The sequence below is a fragment of the Pongo pygmaeus genome, chromosome 13, assembly GCF_028885625.2.
Source record: "Pongo pygmaeus isolate AG05252 chromosome 13, NHGRI_mPonPyg2-v2.0_pri, whole genome shotgun sequence".
Taxonomy (NCBI): Eukaryota; Metazoa; Chordata; class Mammalia; order Primates; family Hominidae; genus Pongo; species Pongo pygmaeus.
In genome coordinates, this window is record NC_072386.2 from 105,407,011 (window position 1) to 105,430,081 (window position 23,071).

A 23,071-nucleotide genomic window follows, 5' to 3' on the forward strand; every position below is an offset into this window, starting at 1 on the left:
GAAATCAGAAAAACAAAAAGTATATTATTCTCAGAGGTCTTATAGTCAAGTTTAGGAAAGTAGTCTCCAGTATAAAATGGATTCCCTACTGTCTCAGTACCAAGCATCCACTGTGAGCCAAGCAGCAGGATTACCCTTATTATCATTAATCCTTCAAAATAAAATAAAAAGTTGCACATTATTGCCTACTTACTCCCATTTTGCAGATGGGAAAACAGACACAGCAAGGTTAAGTGACTTGTTCAAGACCTTAAAACAAAATAAAGATGTGTGATTAGAATTTTAGCTCTCATGCTCATGGGGTTTCCAATTCATCACACTGGTGCCATAAAATATTCAGCCATAGGACTGAGAGTCCATGGGTTATAGAATAGGAATGAAAGAATGGAAAAGCCTAAACAATTACATTTGACTTGATTTGATTGGCATCACTTGGCTTAGTTTTAGGAATGCTAGTCCCCTTTTTTATAAGACAAGGGAACAACAATAGGTGATTGTTTAAGACCCTTTTTGGAAAGTAACATTGAGAGGTGCTTTGGACAGGTTAGCTTTCCTGGTGTATGACAGTTGTTACTTGTTTCTGGTAGAAAAGGCTTCCTCCCATCATGGTACGGTTGCACTAATGTGCATAGGGCACTCTGGGCACATGTCCCATTAAGAGATCTCTGGAGTTTGGGTTGTTTATCCAAGTAATACTCTGTATTAGTCCATTCTCATGCTGCTATAAAGAACTACCCAAGACTGGGTAATTTATAAAGGAAAGAGGTTTAATTGACTCATAGTTCTGCAGGGCTGGGGTGGTCTCAGAAAACTTACAATCATGGTGGAAGGGGAAGCAAACATGTCCATATTCACATGGCAGCAGGATAGAAAAGTGAGTGCCCAGTGAAGGGGGAAGTGCCTTATAAAACTATTAGATCTTGTGAGAACTCACTCACTGTCATGAGAACAGAATGGGGGAAACGACCCCAATGATTCAATTATTTCTACCTGGTACCTCCCACGACATGTAGGAATGATGGAAACTATAATTCAAGATGAGATTTGGGTGGGGACACAGCCAAACTATATCATTCTACCTCTGACTCCTCCCAAATCCCATGTCCTCACAATTAAAAACACAATCATGCTCTTCCATCAGTCCCCCAAAGTCTTAACTCATTCTGGCATTAACTGAAAAGTCCAAGTCCAAAGTCTCATCTGAGACAATGCAAGTCCCTTCCACCTATGAGCCTGTAAAATCAAAAGCAAGTTAGTTACTTCCCAGATACAATGGGGATACAGGCATTGAGTAAATACACACATTCCAAATGGGAGAAATTGGCCAAAAATGGGAGCCACAGGCCCTATACAAGTCCAAAATCCAAAAGGGCCATCACTAAACCTTAAAGTTCCAAAATGATCTCCTTTGACTTCATGTCTCACATCAAGGTTACGCTGATGCAAGAGGTAAGCTCCCATGGCCTTGGACAGCTCCACCCCTGTGTCTTTGCAGGGTACAGCCCCCATCTCAGCTGCTTTCATAGGCTAGCATTGAGTGTCTGTGGCTTTTCTAGGTACACGTTGCAAGCTATCAGTGGATCTACCATTCTGGGGTCTTGAGGATGGTGGCCCTCTTCTTATAACTCCACCAAGCAGTGCCCCAGTGGGGACTCTGTGTAGGGGCTCTGACCCCATATTTCCCTTTACACTGCCTAGCAGAAGTTCTCCATGAGGGCTCTGCCCCTGCATCAAACTTCTGTCTGGACATCCAAGTACTTCCATACATCCTCTGAAATCTAGGTGGAGGTTCCAAAAATCTCAATTCTTGACTTCTGTGCACCTGCAGGATCAACACCACATAGAAGCAGCCAAGGCTTGGGGCTTGCACCCTTTGAAGCCATGGTCTGAGCTGTACTGTGGCTCCTTTTGACTATGGCTGTAGCGGCTAGGACACAGGGCACCATGTCCCTAGGCTGCACATAGGAGTGGGGCCCTGGGCCTGGCCCACGGAACCATTTTTTCCTCCTAGACCTCTGGGTCTGTGAATGGTAGGGGTTGCCGTGAAGGCCTCTGACATGGCCAGGAGACATTTTCCCCATTGTCTTGGTGATTAAAATTCGGCTCCTTGTTACTTATGTAAATTTATGCAGCAGGCTTGAATTTATCCCCAGAAAATGGGGTTTACTTTTCTATTGCATTGTCAGGCTGCAAATTTTCCAAACTTTTATGCTCTGCTTCCTCTTGAATGCTTTGCTGCTTAAAACTTTCTTCTGCTAGATACCTGAAGTCATTTATCTCAAGATCAAAGTTTCACAGATTTTTTTAGGGCAGTGGCAAAATGCCAGCAGTCTCTTTGTATAGCAAGAGTGACATTTACTCCAGTTCCCAACAAGTTCCTTATCTCTCTATGAGACCACCTCAGCCTGGACTTTATTGTCTATATCATTATCAGCATTTTGGTCAAAGCCACTCAACAAGTCTCTAGGAAGTCCCAAACTTTCCCACATCTTCCTGTCTTCTGAGCCCTCCAAGTCTCTAGGAAGTTCCAAACTTTCTCACATTTTCCTGTCTTCTTCTGAGCCCTCCAAACTGTTCCACCCTCTGCCTGGTACCCAGTTCCAAAGTCGCTTCCACATTTTTGGGTATCTTTACAGCAGTGCTCCATTACCCAGTACCAATTTACTGTATTAGTTCATTCCTCATGCTGCTATAAGGAGCTACCCAAGACTGGGTAATGTATAAAGGAAAGAGATTTAATTGACTTACAGTTCTACAAGGCTAGGGAGACCTCAGGAAACTTACAATCATTGTGGAAGGGAAAGCAAACCAGTCCTTCTTCACATGGCAGCAGGAGAGAAAAGTGAGTGCCCAGAGAAGGGGGAAGCCCTGTATAAGACCATCAGATCTTTTGAGAAGTAACTATCATGAGAACAGGATGAGGAAAACTGCCCCCATGATTCAGTAATCTCTATCTGGTCTCTCCCAGAGACATGGGGATGATGGGAACTACAATTCAAGATCAGATTTGGGTGGGGACACAGCCAAACCATATCATATTCTAATACTGTCTTCACACCTGGACACATTGCAGCTAAAGCTTCATTAGCCGTGAAATGGACTTCACTAGAATTGATTCTCTTTTTCTGCTAAAAGAAAGGGGAAAGCCATAAAAAGTCCAGAAAAATTTCAATTCATCGGAGAGTTCTGATCTGTTGAATTCATTTCAACACACATTTTTCATGTTCCTAGTGTGTGCCAGCGCCAGAAACAGAGCTATGATGAACAAGACAGAATACCAGCCCTGGGAGGGATCATACAGACTCCTAATCTGTCATTTTTCCAGTTGTAAGAATAGAGACCCTCCCAGTCAACTCAGGAGATAATCAACATTAGAGTGTTGTTTGGGTAGACAACTGATATACCAAGGAACTCAGAAGATCCTTCAGCCTGCTGTAAAGATAAACATAGCAATAAGGAGGAATAGAATCTCAAACAAATATACCTCAAAACACCAGATCATATGGGGGCACTGGAAGCTTCAAGGCCTTTCCAGAACACTACATGAGTACTGCAACTGTCTCAGCTACCAGCAACAATTTCTCTTTAAGGCTCAGATACTATGTCAAACTTTTCAATTCTAATAATTTTCTCTATTTTTCATATTGTGTACTCCTCCTTGGCTGTTATTTTAGCTTTCTTTACTCATGTGCATTGGTTTCTGGCTCTCTTACTGATTTCTTAGCCCTTTGTTTCTGGATTTTAAATGATCATAGGATACCCTAATTTGTCCACTTCATTGATTCATTTAACTAATATTTTAAAGTCCTCCTCTTAAGTGTCAATGTTGAGCTAGGTTCTGGGGATTCCAGATATAGTGAGACAGTTGTGGGTCCTAGAGTATGTAAGAGAGAATAGAGAAGAGAGGAGAAGAGAGAGAGGGAGAGAGAGTGAGACCAACCAATAAACCAACATAATCCAGTTTTTTGTTTTAAGAAGATTCTTCTTGGAGTGTGAAAAATACAACAGGGGTGAGGGAGGAGGCAGCAAGAAAGAGATGAGAACAGGTAGGAGCCTATTCCCGCAATGCAGGTGAGAATGATGGTGTGGATTACAGTGTTAGCAGTAGACATGATTCAAGAGAGGAAAAATGAGAGAGCATATTAGGTAGTACAAGCCACTTAACTGGTTGCTTAGATGCTGGATATTAGTGAAAGAGAGATTTCTGGTTTGATCAACTGAATCGATGGTGATAAAAGTTACTGCAGAAACCCAGAAGAAGTGAGGTAAGTGGGGGAAGATGTTAAAATAATGAGTTTTGGGCATTTAAAATTGGCAATATCAGAAAAAAATGTTAAATAGTTTATTTTTGACAGAGTCTTGCTCTGTTGCCCAGGCTGGAGTGCAGCGGTGCAAACTTGGCTCACTGCAACCTCTGCCTCCTGGGTTCAAGCAATCCTCATGACTTTGCCTCCTGAGTAACTGGGACTACAGGTGCACACCAACATACCTGGCTAATTTTTGTATTTTTAGTAGAGACAGGGTTTCACTATGTTGGCTAGGCTGGTCTCGAACTCCTCACCATAAGTGGTCCTCCCACCTCAGCCTCCCAAAGTGCTGGGATTACAGGCATAAGCCACTGTGCCCTGCCAGAAAGTGTTAAATAGTTGAATTAGGAAGATTGGAGCTCAGAGGAGTTATCTGGACTGGAGATGTAAGTTTGGCAGTTGATATGGTTAGGCTATGTGTCCCTTCCCAAATCTCATCTTGAATTGTAGTTCCCATAGTCCCTACATGTCATGGGAGGGACCTGGTGGGAGCTAATTGAATCATGGGGGTGTTTACCCCCACACTGCTGTTCTCATGATAGTGTGTGAGTTCTCACCAGACTTGGTGATTTTATAAGGGGCTTCCCCCCTTTTGCTCATTCTTCTCTTCCCACCGCCATGTGAAGAAAGATGTGTTTGCTTTCCTTTCCACCATGGTTGTAAGTTTCATGAGGCCTCCCCAGCCATGCTGAACTGCGAGTCAATCAAATGTCTGTCCTTTATAAATCACCCAGTCACAGATATGTCTTTATTAGCAGTGTGATAATGGACTAATGAAGCAGTTATAGCCGATAGATGGCACTGGAAGCCATGATCATAGAAGAGATAATGGAAGAAAAAATCCTCCCAAGAACGCTAAGTTCAGGTAGATGAGGAGGAAATGGCCAGGTGATTGAGAAAGGTGTCCCAGTGAGGTGGTATATGGAAGCCCAGAGAAAAGCATGTGCTAGGCACTGTGACAGACACTGGGAGGCTGAGTAAAACAAAGACCAAGTGATGTCCATTGGATCTGAAAACATGAGGTTTGTTGATGGATGATTGTAATAAGATCAGTTTCCACTGGGTGTGGAGGTGGAAGGCAGAGCAGAGAGCATCATTGAGAATAAAAGGATGATGCTGAAGTTCTCTTCTGTGTCATGCTTCTAGTTTTATTCTGTCATGCTTCTAGTTTTATTCTGCTGTGCCTACCATAGTGGCAACCTCTGTTGTGCATTTTGTGTGTCTTTTTAAAATTTATCAAAAAATACACAAATATCCAATTCCTTCTCTATTTTTTAATTTTCTAGAATAACATAGTAAGTAAAAGAGGAATAAGGTGAAGTGAGAATTTACACATGTTGTGTAGATATATTTCTTGGTGAGTTTGGCTGTGAGTAAGGGATAGAGAGATGGTACAGAAACTGGAGGGGTGAAGATTTGCCTTTTCAAAGAGGTAGGCAGTAGAGCATGTTTGCTTGCTGATGGGAGTGGTTTCATAGGGAGAAAGGAAGGACTGACTCTATTCCAGGAGAGAACATAACTAAGGAGGTACAGTCTTTTAGAAGGCAGGGATGAATTCATGGGATGGAATTCAGAGCCCAAGAGGAGAGTTGGCCTTCATTAGGCCTGGGGACACTTCCTCCACCATAACAGGTTAAAAAGAAGAGAAGGTGAGTACAGATATTGTAAGCTTGAGCATGGGTGGTGAGAAGCTCAGAGTTTGCTTCTGGTGACTTCTGTTTTTTCCTAAGTATGAGGAAAGAAATGATATATGTAGGAGGAGGTGTGGGAGAGAGGTTATTCACTTTGGGGAGTGGGAAGGTGAGCCTGTCAGAGAAAGATGATCAGCTCTCTGGGCAGTGGTAAAGCCCTACTAATTCTTGGGATCACCACATCAACAAGAAACCCATCATCTCAGTTGTGCAATTGTTTCCTCTAGCAACATACAGCTTCTTGGGGACAGCCTCAAGGAGGAAGATGTCTAGTGTTTGCAGGAAAGTATGATGGAGGAGGATATGAGTGAATGAGTTGGTAGGATTTGCCAGGAAGTAACTGAAACGATTATTCATGAAATCTAGGACGGATAAGAGGGAAGGGAAGTCAGGAGAGCCATGAGAAAATTGTGGGGATGGGAGGATAACGTCAAAGACTTGTGGTGGGAGTGGTGGGGCTCTTCTGGAGCATGTGATCTGGACTGATGGAAGGTGGTGGTCAGGGAGTGGGATGTTTAAACTGACATTTCACAGGTGATATTGTTTCTGCTGATGAGAAGATTCAAGGTGTGACTGTCGGAGTGGGCAGATGAGATAGAGTGGAGGAAAAGGTGGAGTGGGAATGGCAACACCAGGGTGTTGGATGTTGAGACCAGTGATGATAATGACAGGAGTTGGGGTGGACAGAAAACTGAGCCAAGAGTTCAGGTTGTCAGGATTAGGGGTTGTGGTCGGGAGGTCAGTAGTTTATAGCAACAAGGAGAGGCTGTGAGTTTGCAAGAGCTTGAGTGTTTTATAAGAGCAAGGGGGAGAGATAGTATATATGGAAGAAGAAATGGAGAGCACAGACAGCTACCCCATCTCAAGACTATGAGGTTGTGAGTTATGAGAGAACAAACCACCTTCCTTTTGAGAGGGCTACAGGAGAAATGCTGTCTCAGAGAACAGCCAGATTTCAACTAAGGCAAAATATGTAAAAAGAACTTACTAAGAAAAGGTTGGAAATTTAGGGTGTTTGCTGATCCCAGAGCAGGCATCCAGAGGGTTACAGTGAAACGATTTGTGGGGCAGGAATTGGGTTAGGTTAGAGTTAGGTTAGAGGATGTTACAAAGCACCATGAAGATGTGAGTCCACTTACTCATTGTTTTCACTGTGGAACCAAGCTTACAAACTAGACTAACTCATGGGTAACTGGCCATTCTGTAGGATTGGTTAGGAGTAATCTGTTTCTGGTCAAATTCTCTAAAAGCCAGGCAGTGATGATGTGAATATAGAGTGTGGTTTTCTATGTTTAGGAAGTTACCCAGAACTATTTCCCTCAGCAAGCGTTGTGGACAGGGCAGGTACTCCTACAGCAAATGAATTCCTGTGCAAAATGTAACCAGTTCCAACCCCTTTTAAAAGCAGAAGTTTTCTCTATAGCATGGTCAGTATCTTGTGTTTAAACATATTTAATTAATGTAACATTTTTAGTAGAGTCTAGTTCATATTGGTGTTGGCAATTATCAGCATAAATGTATTATTATGTTATCTTAAAAAGGCCATATAAAATGTCAATAAAACACCATTTCTCCCTTTAGATTAGCAAAAGTAATAAAGATTGGTAGTATCCATTGCTGGTGAAGGTGTGGGAAATGGATTCCACTATATACTACTGGATGGGTAGTGAATTATTTCAAAATTGTGGAGAATAATTTGTGACATCTGTTACAATTTCAAATGCCCATATCCATTGACACTGAATTCCACTTTCAGAAATCTAATCTACAAAAAATTCTCATTGTATTTTAGGTGCATAAAGCTATATTTTGGGGAATGCTGATTGTAGTACTGTCGAAATAGCAAAAAATTGAGAATAGCCTGCTTGTCTATCAATGGAGGAATGGTTTTAGAATTATGTCTTTACCAAGAAATGCTAGACAGCCAAGAATTTGATGCACAACAATTACGGTAAAAAAACATTTGCTTGTTCTACAGAAGATCATTAATGTTTTGTGACCATATAAGCTGTAACAGTGGATTGTTTTTATGTGTAGGTATTATTGTTAAATACAGGGACTGTTTCCAGGTACAGAATATGAATCATAAGTTTGGATGGGCCAGGCATGGTGGCTCACTCCTGTAATCCCAGCACTTTGGGAGGCCGAGGCGGGTGTATCACGAGGTCAGGAGATCGAGACTATCCTGGCTAAACATGGTGAAACCTCATCTCTATTAAAAATATGAAAAAATTAGCCAGGCATAGTGGTGGGCACCTGTAGTCCCAGCTACTCAGGAGGCTGAGGCAGGAGAATGGCATGAACCTGGGAGATGGAGCTTGCAGTAAGCCGAGATGGCGCCACTGCACTCCAGCCTGGGAGACAGAGCAAGACTCTCTCTCAAAAAAAAAAAAAAAAAAAAAAAAAAAAAATTTAGGATGGACATTAGATGTGATTATGATGAAGGTCTGCAGTCCTAGAGCTACATATGCGTGGTAAGAAATTAGAACAAACTGGAGATGGGCCATGGACTCTGCCTAGGAGTGTTAGGAAAATACTTTGACTCCAAGCCTTAAAATACTCACATGGAGTTGGCGCTCACCTCATTCACACAATCATAGAGCTCCCTGGACACTGAACCTCTAAAGGGAAAAGGTCTACCTTGGAGCAGGAGCATCAGGGTTTGCTTGGGAGCATGAGAGTCGAGCTCAGGGCTAGGCCTGGGCCAGGCCCCGGCAGCATTGCTACTTGGGAGGAGCCACTTCACCTTTGTATTAGTTATTAAAAATAGAATTTAGGCCTGGCGCGGTGGCTCACACGTGTAATCCCCGCACTTTGGGAGTCTGAGGCGGGCGGATCACTTGAGGTCAGGAGTTTGAGACCACCCTGACTTGGCCAATATGGTGAAACCCCATCTCTACTAAAAATACAACAAAATTAGCCGGGCCTGGTGGCAGGTGCCTGTAATCCCAGCTACTTGCGAGGCTGAGGCAGGAGAATAGCTTGAACCTGGGAGGCGGAAGTTGCTGTGAGCCCAGATCACGCCACTGCACCCCAGCCTGGGCAGCAGGATGAGACTCTGTCTCAAAAAAACAAAAACAGAAACAAAAACAAAAAACATAGAATTTGGATCCTTCAGTCAGGTTCTCCGAAATTCTTTTGAGCTGTCCATGGTCAACTGCTTCAGCTTTGTTTTGGTAACTCCCTGTCCGAAGTTGCATATGGGCTGTTCTTCACCTTGTTTCCAAGGCTGAGGAAGAGAAAGTAGCCTCTGTTTTGAGGAGGTGGAAGTTAAGTATACATTTATTTTTTACTGTGACTTGTTCAGGACCACATTTTACAAAATGCCTTGTTTCCTTTATTGTTTTTGCAAAGGAAAGTTCTATTAATATTGTTTTACTTTGAATATAGAATAGTCTTTTAAATTAGGGCTTATTTTGAAAAATTCTGACTTTAATTCAAATATATGCCAATACCTTCCAAAGTAAGGTAATATTCAGAGACAGTTGTTTTGCTCAGAAGCTACAAATATTCTTTTACCCATCTTTTTTGTTGACATGTGACCTCACTTCTACAAATATGCCTTGGAGTAGCATGGTTGGATCATAAGGCAAGCATATGTTTAGCTTTAGTAGGTATTGCCAAACAGGTTTCCAAAATGATTGCAACACTTTCACTTCCTCCAGCAATATATGAGGTTTCCAGTTGCTTCACTTCCTCACCAACATTTGATATTGTCAGTCATCTCAATTTTAGTAACTTGGTGGGTGTGTAGTAGTTTTAATTTGGTGGTTATATGGCTTTAATTTGCATTTCCCTGATGACTAATGATACCATCAGGGAATCATTAGCTACTGCACATATGGATAGTGTGTTTTTTGAAGTCCTATTCAATTGTTTTGCTCATTTTAAAATTAGGTTGATTTGCCTTTTTAATTGATTTATAGGAATTTTTATACATAGTATTGTGAATATGACTCCTTTGTCACAGGGCAAAGTTTTTTCCAATCTGTGGCTTTTCTACTCACTTTCATAATGGTGTCCTTTGATGAGCAGAAGGTCTTAATTGTAGTGAATAGCAATTCATTACTTCTATGGTTTGTGTCTTTCATATTCTGTATAAAATATTTTATTTATTGCAATATTATGAAAGTACTCTCCTATACTTTATCTCAGAAGCTTTATTGTCATGCCATTTGCATTTATGTCTGTAATCTATCTCAAATAAATTTTTATGTATGGTGTAAGGTGGGGGAGTCAAAGTTGATTTGTTTTACAGATACAATTATTCCAGCAGCATTTATTAAAAAGGGCATTGTTTCTACACTGAGACTTTTGTCACAATTCAGATAATAATACCTGTGTTGATTTATTCCATTGACTATATTTTCTATTCTTATGCTAACAACCACAGTACTTTGATTACCTTTGCTATATAGTTAAGTTGACATCTGATAGTAATGTTACTGGCAGTGAACCCATGTAGGTCTATAGCATCCTCAATTCTTGCCTCCTCAGAAGAAAGAATTCAACTGAGGAGCACAAGGCAGGAGAGACTGAGGCAAGTTTTAGAGCAAGAGTAAAAGTTTATTAAGAAACTTCAGAGCAGGAATGAAAGGAAGGAAAGAAAGTACACTTGGAAGGGGACCAAGCGGGCGACTTGAAAGACAAGCGCGCGGTTTGACCTTTTGACGTTGTTTTACTTTGGCATACTTTGGTTTTATGTTTCACTTTGGCTTTATATGTTGACATACTTCCGGGGTCTTGCATCACTTCTCCTTTGATTCTTCCCTTGGGTTGGACTGTCTGCATGCACATGCTTGAGTCCACTTTCCCACCTCCAGGAAGCTGCTGATCACTGGTTTCAGGTGTTTTCTATGTAGCAGGAGATGGCCTTTCCCTGGCACCAGCTGTGACCAATTATTATTTTAGAGAGACAGTTAACAACGGCCTGACCATTACTGACCATTACCTGATTGTCACCTGACATTCCTGATGTGTGTGGCAGGAGGTGGGGGGGAGTGTGAAGTCGGGGAGAGCCCTCTTCTACCCTGCTCATGCCCGATGAGCTACCTACTATAACAGTAAGACTTGCAATTTGCTCATTTTCTTCAAACCTATTTTGGCTATCCTAGGTTCTTTGTATTTCCAAATAGATTTTACAAACATTTTGTCATTTTCCATACAAAAAAACCTGTAGTGGTTTTAACTGTGATAACATTGATTCCATGGATCAATTTGGGGAGGATTTACATTATTTTATATTTAATCTTCCAACTCATGTGTGTGCTATCTCTCTCCACTAGGTCTCTACTTTCTCTCAGCAATATTGTATAATTTTCAATGTAGAGGGTTTTACATTTTTCATCACATATATTCCTAGGTATGTGATATTTTTGAGTGCTATTGTAAATGGTATATTTTTCTAAATTTTATTTTCTAGTTGTTTGTTGATAGTATAAGAAATAGAATTAAGCAAATAACGCAGGAGCAGAAAACCAAATACCACAAATTTTCACTTATAAGTGGGAGCTAAACATTGAATCCACATTGACACAAAAAAGGGAACAACGGGCACTGGGGCCTACTTGAGGGTGGAGGGTGGGAGGAGAGTAAGGATCTGAAAACTACCTTTGCCTATTACCTGGATGATAAAACGATCTTTGCACCAAACCCTCATGACATGCAATTTACCTACATAAAAAACCTGCACATATACCTCTGAAACTAAAATAAAAGTGAAAAAAGAAACAGAATTGATTTTTGTATATTTACTTCATACCTAGCAACTTTGCTAAATTCATTTGTTTATAAATCTTTTGTATTATAATTTTTTAACTATAATATTTGTATCATCTGTTAATATACAAGTGTCACTTCTTTTATCTTTATATAATTTATTTCTTTTTCTTTATTTCTCTGGCTAGGACCTCCAGTTCAATGGTGAATAGGATTGATGCTAACAGACATTTTTGTCTTGTTCCTAACCAGAGGGAAAACGTTCTCTATTTCACCACTCAGTATGATTTTAGTGTAAGTTTTTAACAAATATGGTTCTTTCGTTTCTTAGTATAAAATATTTAAAGAGGGATGGCTGTTGATGAGAAATACTTCTTTTGTTTTCTAGCAGTTTCTTTCACATGAAGGAAACTCAGTTAGTTTAACTCCATGTCTTTCTTTGCTTTTGTTCACTCTGTTACAGGGATGGTGGAATGACTTATCCGCTTCATAAATCTGGGAGGAAAAGAGCAGGCATGTTCCTTTCAACTGCTCTCTTTATCTTCCTCTTAGGAATCCCCTGTACTTGCCCAGGATTCAGTGATGCTATGACAGGCAAGCCTATCTAGATCTGAGATTCAGCTAGCGGAGCTGGTCTTTCTGGCTCTGAAGCTAAGCTGCATCCTCCAACTTAACCTTTCGTAGTCATGAAGTTGATATTTTAATTTCCTATCTGCCTTAATATTTGTTTTACTCTTCAGTTTGTTCAAGAGTCTGAATGCAGAAAGAGGTAGCTGTCACCACTTCTGAAACTTTAATAGCAGTATTAAGAGATAGTTTTACCTTTATTAGTTACATTATATTCAGTATTTTAAAATAAAACAAATTTTAAATAAACTAGCCACAAATAATTTTTAATATCTGTCAAGGAAATATATTTTTAAAGTATGATCTTCATGGGCCATTTAAGCCTCCTTCCTCTTCTGCTTATCCAGCTCTCTTTCCATTACCCTTTCCTTCTCCATGTTCTTCCTGCTGTACCTTAGCCAAGCTTCATCCCTGACAGAAAGCTACACAGTACCCTTCCCTCTTTGAAGTCCTAGACTTTTTTCTCAGCACCATCAGATCTGCACAGCTAATTTCTCCCATACATCTTTCTTCCTTGGCTGGCCAAGGGTGAAGCCCTCCAAAGCCAAACCCCACAGGATTGCTCCCTGGATTTACCACAGGAGTTCTACCACTTCGACATTCCCATAACATTCCTTGAATTAAATTAACCCCTCAGGTCCTCTTTATCTTATCTTTGCATTGGGAATAATAATAGGATCAATCTCATAGAATACCTGTGAATATTGAAAGAGTTATTTGAATGTAAAAGCACTTAGACCAGTGCCTGGATCTCAGTAAACTCCTACTACATGTTAGCTATTCTTATTAGCTTGTATTATTGCATTTATTGGGCTTTTAAATATGTTATTTTATACTTTTATCAGGATGTTTTGTGATAAAATGTGACTTATTTTCCAACTTAGTTTTTAAGCTTCATTAAAAACACATCTGGGTCTTGTGCTTTTCTTGAATTTCCTTTGTGCTAGTTGAATTTGCTATCTGCAATACCACAGCAAAACAATAATATTGAAATTTCAGTGTTTTTTTAACCTGTGTTTCTGAAATACTATTAGTCTGATGCTTTTTGAAGTGCTGATTTTCTAGATATAATAGATCTATCTTTATCATACAGAGATTTTACTTCTTTGAGTATTTGGAGAAAGATAAAGCTTCCCTCAAAAAAATAGAATGTAACAATTTGGTCTCTGAAAATCTGGGTTAGTGTCCTTTTTACTGCATTTATTTATCAAGTGGGTGATTTTCATTTCTGATTCTGTTTCCCTACATCAATGAAATGGAAACAATAATGCCTCATTTTTAATGCAGTATTTAGTTTTCTCCTGCATTTCAATATTCAGATTAAAAATACCAAAACAATTGTATTTACTTAATAAAAATACTATTTAAAAATAGTCAAATCACTATTATACTATAAATTGACTTTGTAATCACTGGTGTGTGTGTGCTTGTATATGTGTGCGTATATGACATTGTTGAGTTAGTAACTGCACAACAGAGTGTGGACCAAAAGAAGGTTCTCTATAGATAGTAATAGGTGCTGCTGGGTGGAATAGGGGTTACAAATAGACAGAAACTTGCAAAACTGGTCAATATTTACAGAGTGGTAATCAGTTGCATCACATGGGACACAACTTGCATATTTACGGACAAGAATTATTTGCATTACTATCAATTTTCTGCAACTTTCAGGGCTGTAAAACAAATCCCAGAGCCAACAAAAGCATAAAATAACCAAAATTAATGAGCTAGTCAGTACTCTCACGAAATTTCAAAGTCTCACAATTTTTCCCTATACTACATGTTTACTCAAATAGAACACTATTCTTATTAATCCTTTATTTAAAAGAGGGCTTGAGTTAATTATTTAAAAATATATGCCTATGTAGCTCATTTAAGGAGTATTTGGGTACAGTATTTTTGCTTGGAAAAGAGCTTGAACCAAGAGGACAAAATTTCAGACAGAAATTTTTTTAAAGCTAATTGCAGCTTCTATTCAAATCAAGGGATGTGGAGCAATATGGCAGAATAGGAGGCTCCACTGATTGTCCTCCCCACAAGGACGCCAATTTAACAACTATCTACACACCAAAAAATACCTTTGTTAGAACCAAAAATCAGGTGAGCACTCACAGTACCTGGTTCTAACTTCAAATTGCTGAAAGAGGCACTCAGGAGATAGAAAAAACAGCTCTGAATTGCTGATGTCACCCCTCCCCCACCCTCCAGCAGCCGTGGTGTGGAGAGTTTCTCTGGGTGCTGGGGGAGGGAGAGCACAGCAATTGTGAGGCAATTGAACTCAGTGCTGTCTTGTTAGAGCAGAAAGGAAAATTGTACAAAACTCAGCTGATGCCCACCCACCAAGGAAGCATTTAAACCAGCCCTAGCCAGAGTGGAATCATGAATCCCAGCAGTCCAAACTTGAGTTCCTGCAAACCTCACCACTGAGGGCTACAGTGCTCTGTGTCTCCAAGTAAACTTGAAAGGCAGTCTAGGCCATAAGGACCGCAACTCTTAGGTGAGTCCTAGTGTCAAACTGGGGCCAGAGACAGCGGACTGGGTGGCATGTGACATAGAGACACCAGCTGCATCAGCCAAGGGAGCGCTGGCATCACCCTTCCCCTAGACCCAGGCTGCAGAGCTCCTGGCTCCAGAAGAGACCCCTTCCTTCTGCTTGAGGAGAGGAGAGGAAAGAATAAGAAGCACTTTGTCTTGCATATTGGATAGCAGCTTAGCCACAGCAGGAGAGGGCACCAGACAGAGTTGTGAGGTCCTTGTCCCAGGCCCTAGCTCTCAGATGACATTTATAGGCATACCCTGGGCCAGAAGGGAACCCAGTGCCTTGAAGGAAAGGACACAGTCCTGGCAGAATTCATCATCTGCTAACTGAAGAGCTCTTGGGCCCTGAATAAACATCAGTGATGTCCAGGTACTACTTTGAGGGCCTAGGGTAAGCCTCTGGGACTTGCTGGGTTCAGGTGAGACTCAGCACATTACCAGCTGAGGCGGATATGGGGCAAAACTCCTTCTGCTTGAGAAAAGCAGAGGGAAAAGTAAAGGGGACTTTGTCTTGCACCTTACATACCAGCAGTTGGGTAGAGCACCAAGTGGGCTCCTGGGGTTCCCGATTCCAGGACTTGATTCTTGGATGGTGTTTATGGACCTGCCCTGGGTCAGAGGAGAGCCCACTGCCCTGATGAGTGAGTCCCAGGCCAGGCAGCATGCACCACAAGCTGACTTAAGAAAACTTTGGCAGTAGTCTGGCAGTACTCCTCGTGGCCTGAGGTGGTGGCGGCTACTGGGTGGGGCTCCCCTATCTTTGGAAAGGGGAGGGAAGCATCGAAAGTACTGTGTCTTGTGGTTTGAGTGTCAGGTCAGCCACAGTACAAGAGAACACCGACAGACATCTATGGTTTTTGACTCTGATTCCTGGATGGCACCTCTGCACTCATCTGGGGCATGGGGGACCTCACCACCCTGAAGGGAAGGATGCAGGCCTGGCTGGCTTTGCCACCAGCTGCTTGTAGAGCTTCAAGGCCTTGAGCAAACGTAGGCAGTAACCAGGGAATGGTTTCAGCAGGCCTTGGGCAAGACGCAGTGCTGTGCTGGCTTCAGGTCTGACCCAGCGTAGTCATAGTGGTGGTGGCCTCAGGGGTGCTTGTGTCACTCCAGACCCAGCTTTAGGTGTCTCAGAACAGAGAGACCCATTTATTTGGGAAAAAGTAAAGGAAGAGAACAAGAGTCTCTGCCTGGTAATCTAGAGAATTCTCCTGGATCTTGTCTAAGACCATCAAGGCAGTACCTTTAGGAGTATGGAAGAACCACAGTGTTACTGGGCTTGGGGTGCCCCCTAAAGCAGATATGGCTTAGATTATAACACCCAAGTCCTTTCAAATATCTGAAAAACCTTCCCAAGAAGATATGTACAAATAAGCACAGACAGTGAAGACTACAATAAATACCTAACTCTTCAGTGCCCAGACACTAAAGAATATCTGCTAGCATCAACACCATCTAGGAAAACATGACCTCACCAAATGAACTAATAAGTCACCAGGGACCAATCCTGGAGAAACAGAGATATGTAACCTTTCAGACAGAGAATTCAAAATAGCTGTGAGGAGGAAATTCAAAGAGATTCAAAATAATGCAAAGAAGGAATTCCGAATTCTATCAGATAAATTTAACAAAAAGATTAAAATAATTAAAAAGAATCAAGCAGAAATTCTGGAGCTGAAAAAATGCAATTGGCATACTGAAGAATGCATCAGAGTCCCTTAATAGCAGATCTTATCAAGAAGAAGAAAGAATTAGCAAGCTTGAAGATAGGCTATTGGAAAATATAATACACAGATGAGACAAAAGAAAAAAGAATAAAAAACAATGACACATGCCTACAAGATCTAGAAAGTAGCCTCAAAAGAGCAAATCTAAGAGTTATTGGCCTTAAAGAGGAGTTAGAGAAAGAGATACGGGTAGAAAGTTTATTAAAAGTGATAATAACAGAGGAAGTCAAACTATTGCTATTTGCTGATGACGTGATTTTGTACCTAGAAAACCATAAAGACTCATCCAAAAAGCTCCTAGAGTTGGTAAATGAATTCAGCAAAGTTTCAGGATACACAATTAATTAATGTACACAAATCAGTAGTCCTGCTATACAACAACAATGACAAAACTGAGAATCAAATCAAGAAATCAACCACTTTTATAATAGCTGCAAAAAACAAAAACAAAAACAAAACGACAACCTAGGAATATACGTCACCAAGGAAGTGAAAGACCTCTACACGGAAAACTACAAAACACTGCAGAAAGAAATCATAGACACAGCACTGTTTACAATATCTAAGATTTGAAAGCAACTTAAGTGTCCATCAACAGATGAATGGATAAAGAAAATGTGGTATATATACACAATGGAGTACTATTCAGCAATAAAAAGAACGAGATTCTGTCATTTGTAACAACATAGATGGAACTGAAGATCATTATGTTAAATGAAATAAGACAGGCACAGAAAGACACACATCACATGTTATCACTTATTTGTGGGGTCTAAAAATCAAGACAATTGAACTCACAGACATAGAGAGTAGAAGGATGGTTACCAGTGGCTGGGAAGGGTAGTGAGGGGCTGAAAGGGAGGTGGGGAATAGTTAATGAGTAAAAAAAAGAAAAAATAGAAAGAATGAATAAGAACTACTATTTGATAGTACAACAGGGTGACTTTAGTCAGTAATAACTTACCTGTACATTTAAAAATAACTTAAATAGTATAATTGAATTGTTTGTAACTCAAAGGGTATACGCTTGAGGGGATGGTTACCCCGTTTCCTATGATAAGCTTATTTCACATTGCATGCCTGTATCAAAACTTCTCATGTACTTCATAAATACATACACCTACTATGTACCCACAACAACTAAAAATTTTAAAAAGAGAAAATAAATATATAAACAAAATCTACTGTTAAAAAGTAAATATTTTATAAGTATCTACCATGTTAGATGAATAATAATGATACCTTGCCTTTATCAGGCACATCCCATACATATCCCACAGTGTTGTGGTTTGGCCCTATGTTTGAGCAGGGAGCAAACTCATAGGATACCTGTGAATATTAAAATTATGTCTGATAGTATATTTTCAGAAGTCTGGGTAATTCAGTCTAGAGAATAGCTGTATATGAGGTTTTGTGATTCATTAGAATCCACTTAATTCCCTTTTTTCATATCCTTCTTTTTTTATTTTTATTTGTTATTTTAGATGGAGTTTCACTCTTGTTGTCTGGGCTGGAGTGCAATGGTGCAATCTTGCCTCACTTCACTGCAACCTCCGCCTCCTGGGTTCAAGTGACTCTCCTGCCTCAGCCTCCCAAGTAGCTGGGATTACAGGCGTGCGCCACCATGCTCTGCTAATTTTGGATTTTTTTTTTTTTTAGTAGAGATGGGGTTTCACCATGTTGGTCAGGCTGGTCTCAAACTTCTGACCTCAAGTGATCCACCTGCCTCGGCCTCCTAAAGTGCTGGGATTACAGATGTGAGCCACCGTGTCCGGCCTCATATCCTTTTAAGGCACCATCTGGTCTCTTCTAAACTCCCTTGAGTGGTTGATTGAAGAAAAACATCTAAGAACAAATAATTTTCTTGGAACAGTACATTCTAAATCTATATTTTAGAAAGAGACATTTTGATTAAAATTATTTTCATTATTATGAAGACATTCAAATCCTCACATGTCTCTGGTTTACTGGTTGTAAAGAAAAAAATCCTCACATCTCTAACCTCCTTATTTTAAAACATGATCTTTTTGGTAGCTATTCCTTTCTCACTGCTTTTGGTGGACTTGCCTCTGAGGCCTTTTCTTTTTTAAGTTTAGTATTCTTCATATTTTTAGGATAGATATTATCAAGTCCATGGTCAAAAATCATGCATTAGCCTATGGAATCTCTTAGCACTCAGAGGCATGTTCTATACATGATTCCAACAAAGTTGGTACTCCCCTCTCACAGCTGACAATATTGAAAAGTTCAGATAGACAGTGATCATATGGTTCTCTTTGTGGGAGAATTTATGATGTATGCGTGTGTGTGTGTGTGTGTGTGTGTGTTGTAAGTGTGTATATCTAAACATACCTGGAGTCACCAGCAATATATAGCAGGTCCATCGGACATTTTCTGTAAACAGCTCCTGGATTCTGGGGCAGCTACTCAACTCTGCCATCACAGCATAAAACCAGTCATAGACTGTACAGAAATGAACAAATGTGGCTGTGTTCCAATAAAACTTTATTTACAAAAGTAGGCAGAGTCCCCTGAGGTTGTAGTTTAGTGATCTCAGAATATATATAGTTCTAGACAAGAAATCAGAATACCAGGGGCTCCCACTCTCAGTTCTGCTTCTTCCCAGTTGAGTACACAGCTTAGTTCTCTCTTATACTATTTGAAAGAATGGTGGTGTAAACTTTAAAGCACTATGCAGACATCTAAGATGGTATTCATTTAATCTTTCATTTAATCAAGAAATATATATCAAATGCCTGCTGTGTCAAAAACTTTCCTAGAACAACAAAGTGATTGTAGATAAGAATGAGTCACCCAAATGTTGGAAAAGGTACCAATAATGGGCTGTTGCATGATTGTCAGGTTGGGGTCATAGGGTAAGATGACAGCCTGAGAGGTGGGAGTGGGGTTTTCCCCTGAAGGGAATTGATGTTCACACAGTCATACATTTTGGGAAGTGATTAATTCTGGGAAGGAAATGAGTTGGCACTTTGAGTAGGGGGTGGTCAGACTTTTTTCTCTCTCTGGGGCCAGGAAGTGTTGGGCCACGATTCCAAATCATGGACAGGACTAGACGATTCTGTTTGTGGGGAGTGAACCGTTTCCTGGCTATGTCGGTTTAGGCCCAGAGTGACTGGTACCATCAAGTTCATGACTTTCCACTTAGCAGTGACAGTGACCCAGGGTAGAAGCAGTTCTTGTCTGCAGCAACCAGCATCAAGGTTCAGGTTCGTAGAGTCTCAAGGCAGCAGTGTCCCTTCCCACAGTCCAGGGTAGAGTGTGAATGGTGGAGGATCATGCCACAATAATCTGGAAGAAAGAATAACTTTACTTTGTAGATACCGGCAGGAGAGATGTGATACATTTTGACATTGTTGTTACTCAGAAGCCCACAGTTTAGCAGGGAGGCAAATGTACAATCATGCTGTCATAGTCAGTGTAGTAAGTTTTTAGACAGAAGTGACAATATCAAGGTCCAGGTTGGATGTCTAATTTAGCTTGGGAATCGTTCTTGAGCAATAATATCTGAGTTGAAATTTTATGAATGAGGTCAAATTAACAAGATGTGAATGAAGGGCAAGGACCTTGTGGACAAAGGAATCAGCAGGCACCGTGTCAAGTAGCCTCAGGGTAGTGCAGTGTAGTGTGGTTAGAAATATAGCTCTGGAGCCAAACTGCAGTGGTTACATCTTAGCTCTTCAGCTCATGAGCTGCTGAAACTTAGACATAGTTAAGCATTTCTTCGAGCCTCTGTTTCCTCATCTGCAACATGGGAATGGTCATCTCTATCTCATAAGAGTGAGATGCAGTAGACTACAGTATTTGAAGGCTTCCATGTGGCGCCTGAAACCTAGCAAGCAAGCATTCAGTAAGTGTTAGTAATTATATCTATTTACGTAACATAAAGTGGTTTAAGTAAACACATCAAAGCAATGAATGAGGAGGATGAAAAGACCAGATGCAATTGAGGACTGTGTGAGTGTATGAATGTAATGGTGGTGGTAGAAATGAAGCCTCCTTCAGTGTTTTCTTGCTGTTTACTCATCCCATTGTATTGATCCTGTGATGGATTGTGACCTTTCTTCCCTTGAGTAGTACTGTGCCATATGCTGACTGCATCAGGCCAGCTGGTAAAATGAGACTCATTGTGAGAACGGAAGGCATAGTCAGAATGTCAAGGAGGTTAGGTCATCTGCGTCCCTAGCAATGGAAAGGAAATGATGAAATACTTCAGCTGGCTTTTGCTTGGAGCCTCCTGGTTGTAAAGGAGGATCAGCCTTCAAATCAGCTTGTTCCTGACTAGTTTAGCTGATATCCCTGCCTGGTAATTCCCTCTTCCTGTTGCAAGTGAAATCTAAACATTTCCTGAGTGCTGACTTTGTGTAGGACACTGATTTGGGTGCTGGGATTTGGAGATGGATTCTTCTTGTCTTCTAAATGCTAATTTCTAAGTGAGAAAAGTGTTCATTTCCAGTGCAATCAGTGCTGCTTCTAGAGAGGCACAGGGAGAGGACCTTGATACTGCATCTCCCAAACAGTCAGTTGGTTATCTAGTCCAGTTTTCCCTGCAGGATGAAACCATCCTTTGAGAGTTGGCCTGACAGAGACCTTTGTTGATCCAATGGCTGGCTTTTCTGAATGCAGATGGGAATAGGCTTCAGTGGATTTGAGGAACTTTCACTTTTCTCAAACTTGCATTGATTCATTTTTTCCTACTCCTCTCCCCAAGGTCTAACTCCTTCACAGATACTGAATATGATAAAATACCCCAAGAGTTGTACACTTTCCAAGCTTATTCTATGTGTTTGTTCTCCCAACAGCTTCCCATTGTACAGCTGAGAAAATTTAAGTTTAGAAAGTCCCTGTGACTTGCCAAGCTCACAGAGTTAGTAATTGCTTCAGCTCAGATTCAGACTGGCTTCCAATTGCCAAGGCCACTGTTCTTTCCCATCTGCCACCCTCAGACTTGTTTTTTTCTCTTTCCTTGGCTATAGGGAAAGTACAGCCCCCATAGAAGTTTCTAAACTGCACCCAAAGCTTTCAACATGTTGTCCAGATTATTCCTAGTGCTTGCCCAATATTCCCAAGGGAGACAGTTGGACCAAAAGCAGTTGTTAAAAATTCAGTGGTGATCATTACAAATGAATACCATCATGCTGACTTGATGGTTTTGTAGTGTTTAGACCCTCACATTTGCATAAGCAGCAGACAAGGAAGACAAAGTCAATTCATGAAAGTCCACTTAGGGGAAACAGAGAAACATAACGGATTACCAGCAATCTTCTCCACTTACCAGAAAAAGTCATCCAACTAGTGTTCTTCAGATTGTAAGGTGCACCTGAGTCTCTTGGATCATATTAAAATGCAGATTCTATTCCAGTTTTTAGGTATGTATGAGATGCCTGCATTTTTAACAAGCTCTCTGGTGATACCAGGCACCAGGACATAACTTGGACAGCAAAGATTTAAACCACTGACTCTTAATACTTGGCTTAAATTTGGGAGCTTAAAATAATCCTGATGCCTGGGTTCTAAATCCAGAGATTCTAATTTAATTGCCCTAGGACGTGGCCTGGGATTTTAGGATTCTAAGGTATACCAAGGTTTGATTTAAACTTTCTAGTGTATTTCAAAATATCTAGAAGAGAGGATTTTGAATGTTCTCACCTCAAAGAAATAACTGTTTAAAGTAAGGGATATGTAAAAAAGTAAGGGATATGTTCACTATTGCACAATGTATACATGTATTGAAATATCACATTGTGCTACCTAAATATGTACACTATTTTTGTGTCAATCAAAAATAAAACTTAAAAAACTTTCTAAGGTTAATCTCACTATTTCTAATCACAAAATGACTAGAATAGCATATAGATATCTCAGAGATAGGAAGGGCGATGGATTCTACAGCAAATATACCACACCTTGCTCAGAAAAGGGGTTCAATAAAGTAAGCAAAGATTTATTTTTTTCCTTCCACGTTCTCAGATGGCACAGGTAGATTCTGCTTTCTAAAAATTTCACCTTTCTCTAATAGGCATTCTTATCTCCTGAGTGCTGAAAATTCTTTTTTTCTTTCTTCTTCTTTTTTTTTTGAGATGGAGTTTCACTCTTATTGCCCAGGCTGGAGTTGCAGTGGTGCAATCTCGGCTCACTGCAACCTCCTCCTCCTGGGTTCAAGCGATTCTCCTGCCTGTAATCTCAGCCTCCCGAGTAGCTGGGATTACAGGCATGTGCTACCACGCCTGGCTAATTTTGATTTTTAGTAGAGGCGGGGTTTCTCCATGTTGGTCAGGCTGGTCTCGAACCCCTGACCTCAAGTGATCCACCCACCTTGCCCTCCCAAAGTGCTGGCATTACAGGGATAAGCCACTGTCCCTGGCCTGAAAATTATTTCTAAGAAAAATAGAGGCTTTCGATTAACATTTCCATATTTTGAAAAGAACTGTTTTTTTTTCTTTTG

At 40.6% G+C, this 23,071-nt stretch overlaps 1 protein-coding gene across 1 annotated transcript in view; it reads right to left on the reverse strand.

The window, feature by feature from the left end:
* Nucleotides 1-19,096: 19,096 nt before the first annotated feature.
* Nucleotides 19,097-23,071, reverse strand: part of TNFSF8 (TNF superfamily member 8) — a 38,205-nt gene continuing 34,230 nt past the window's right edge. The window contains exon 5 of the mRNA XM_054501542.1: nt 19,097-19,917. Within this exon, the coding sequence (XP_054357517.1) occupies nt 19,832-19,917 (86 nt within the window). The 3' untranslated portion in view covers nt 19,097-19,831. The remainder of the gene's footprint in view (nt 19,918-23,071) is intronic.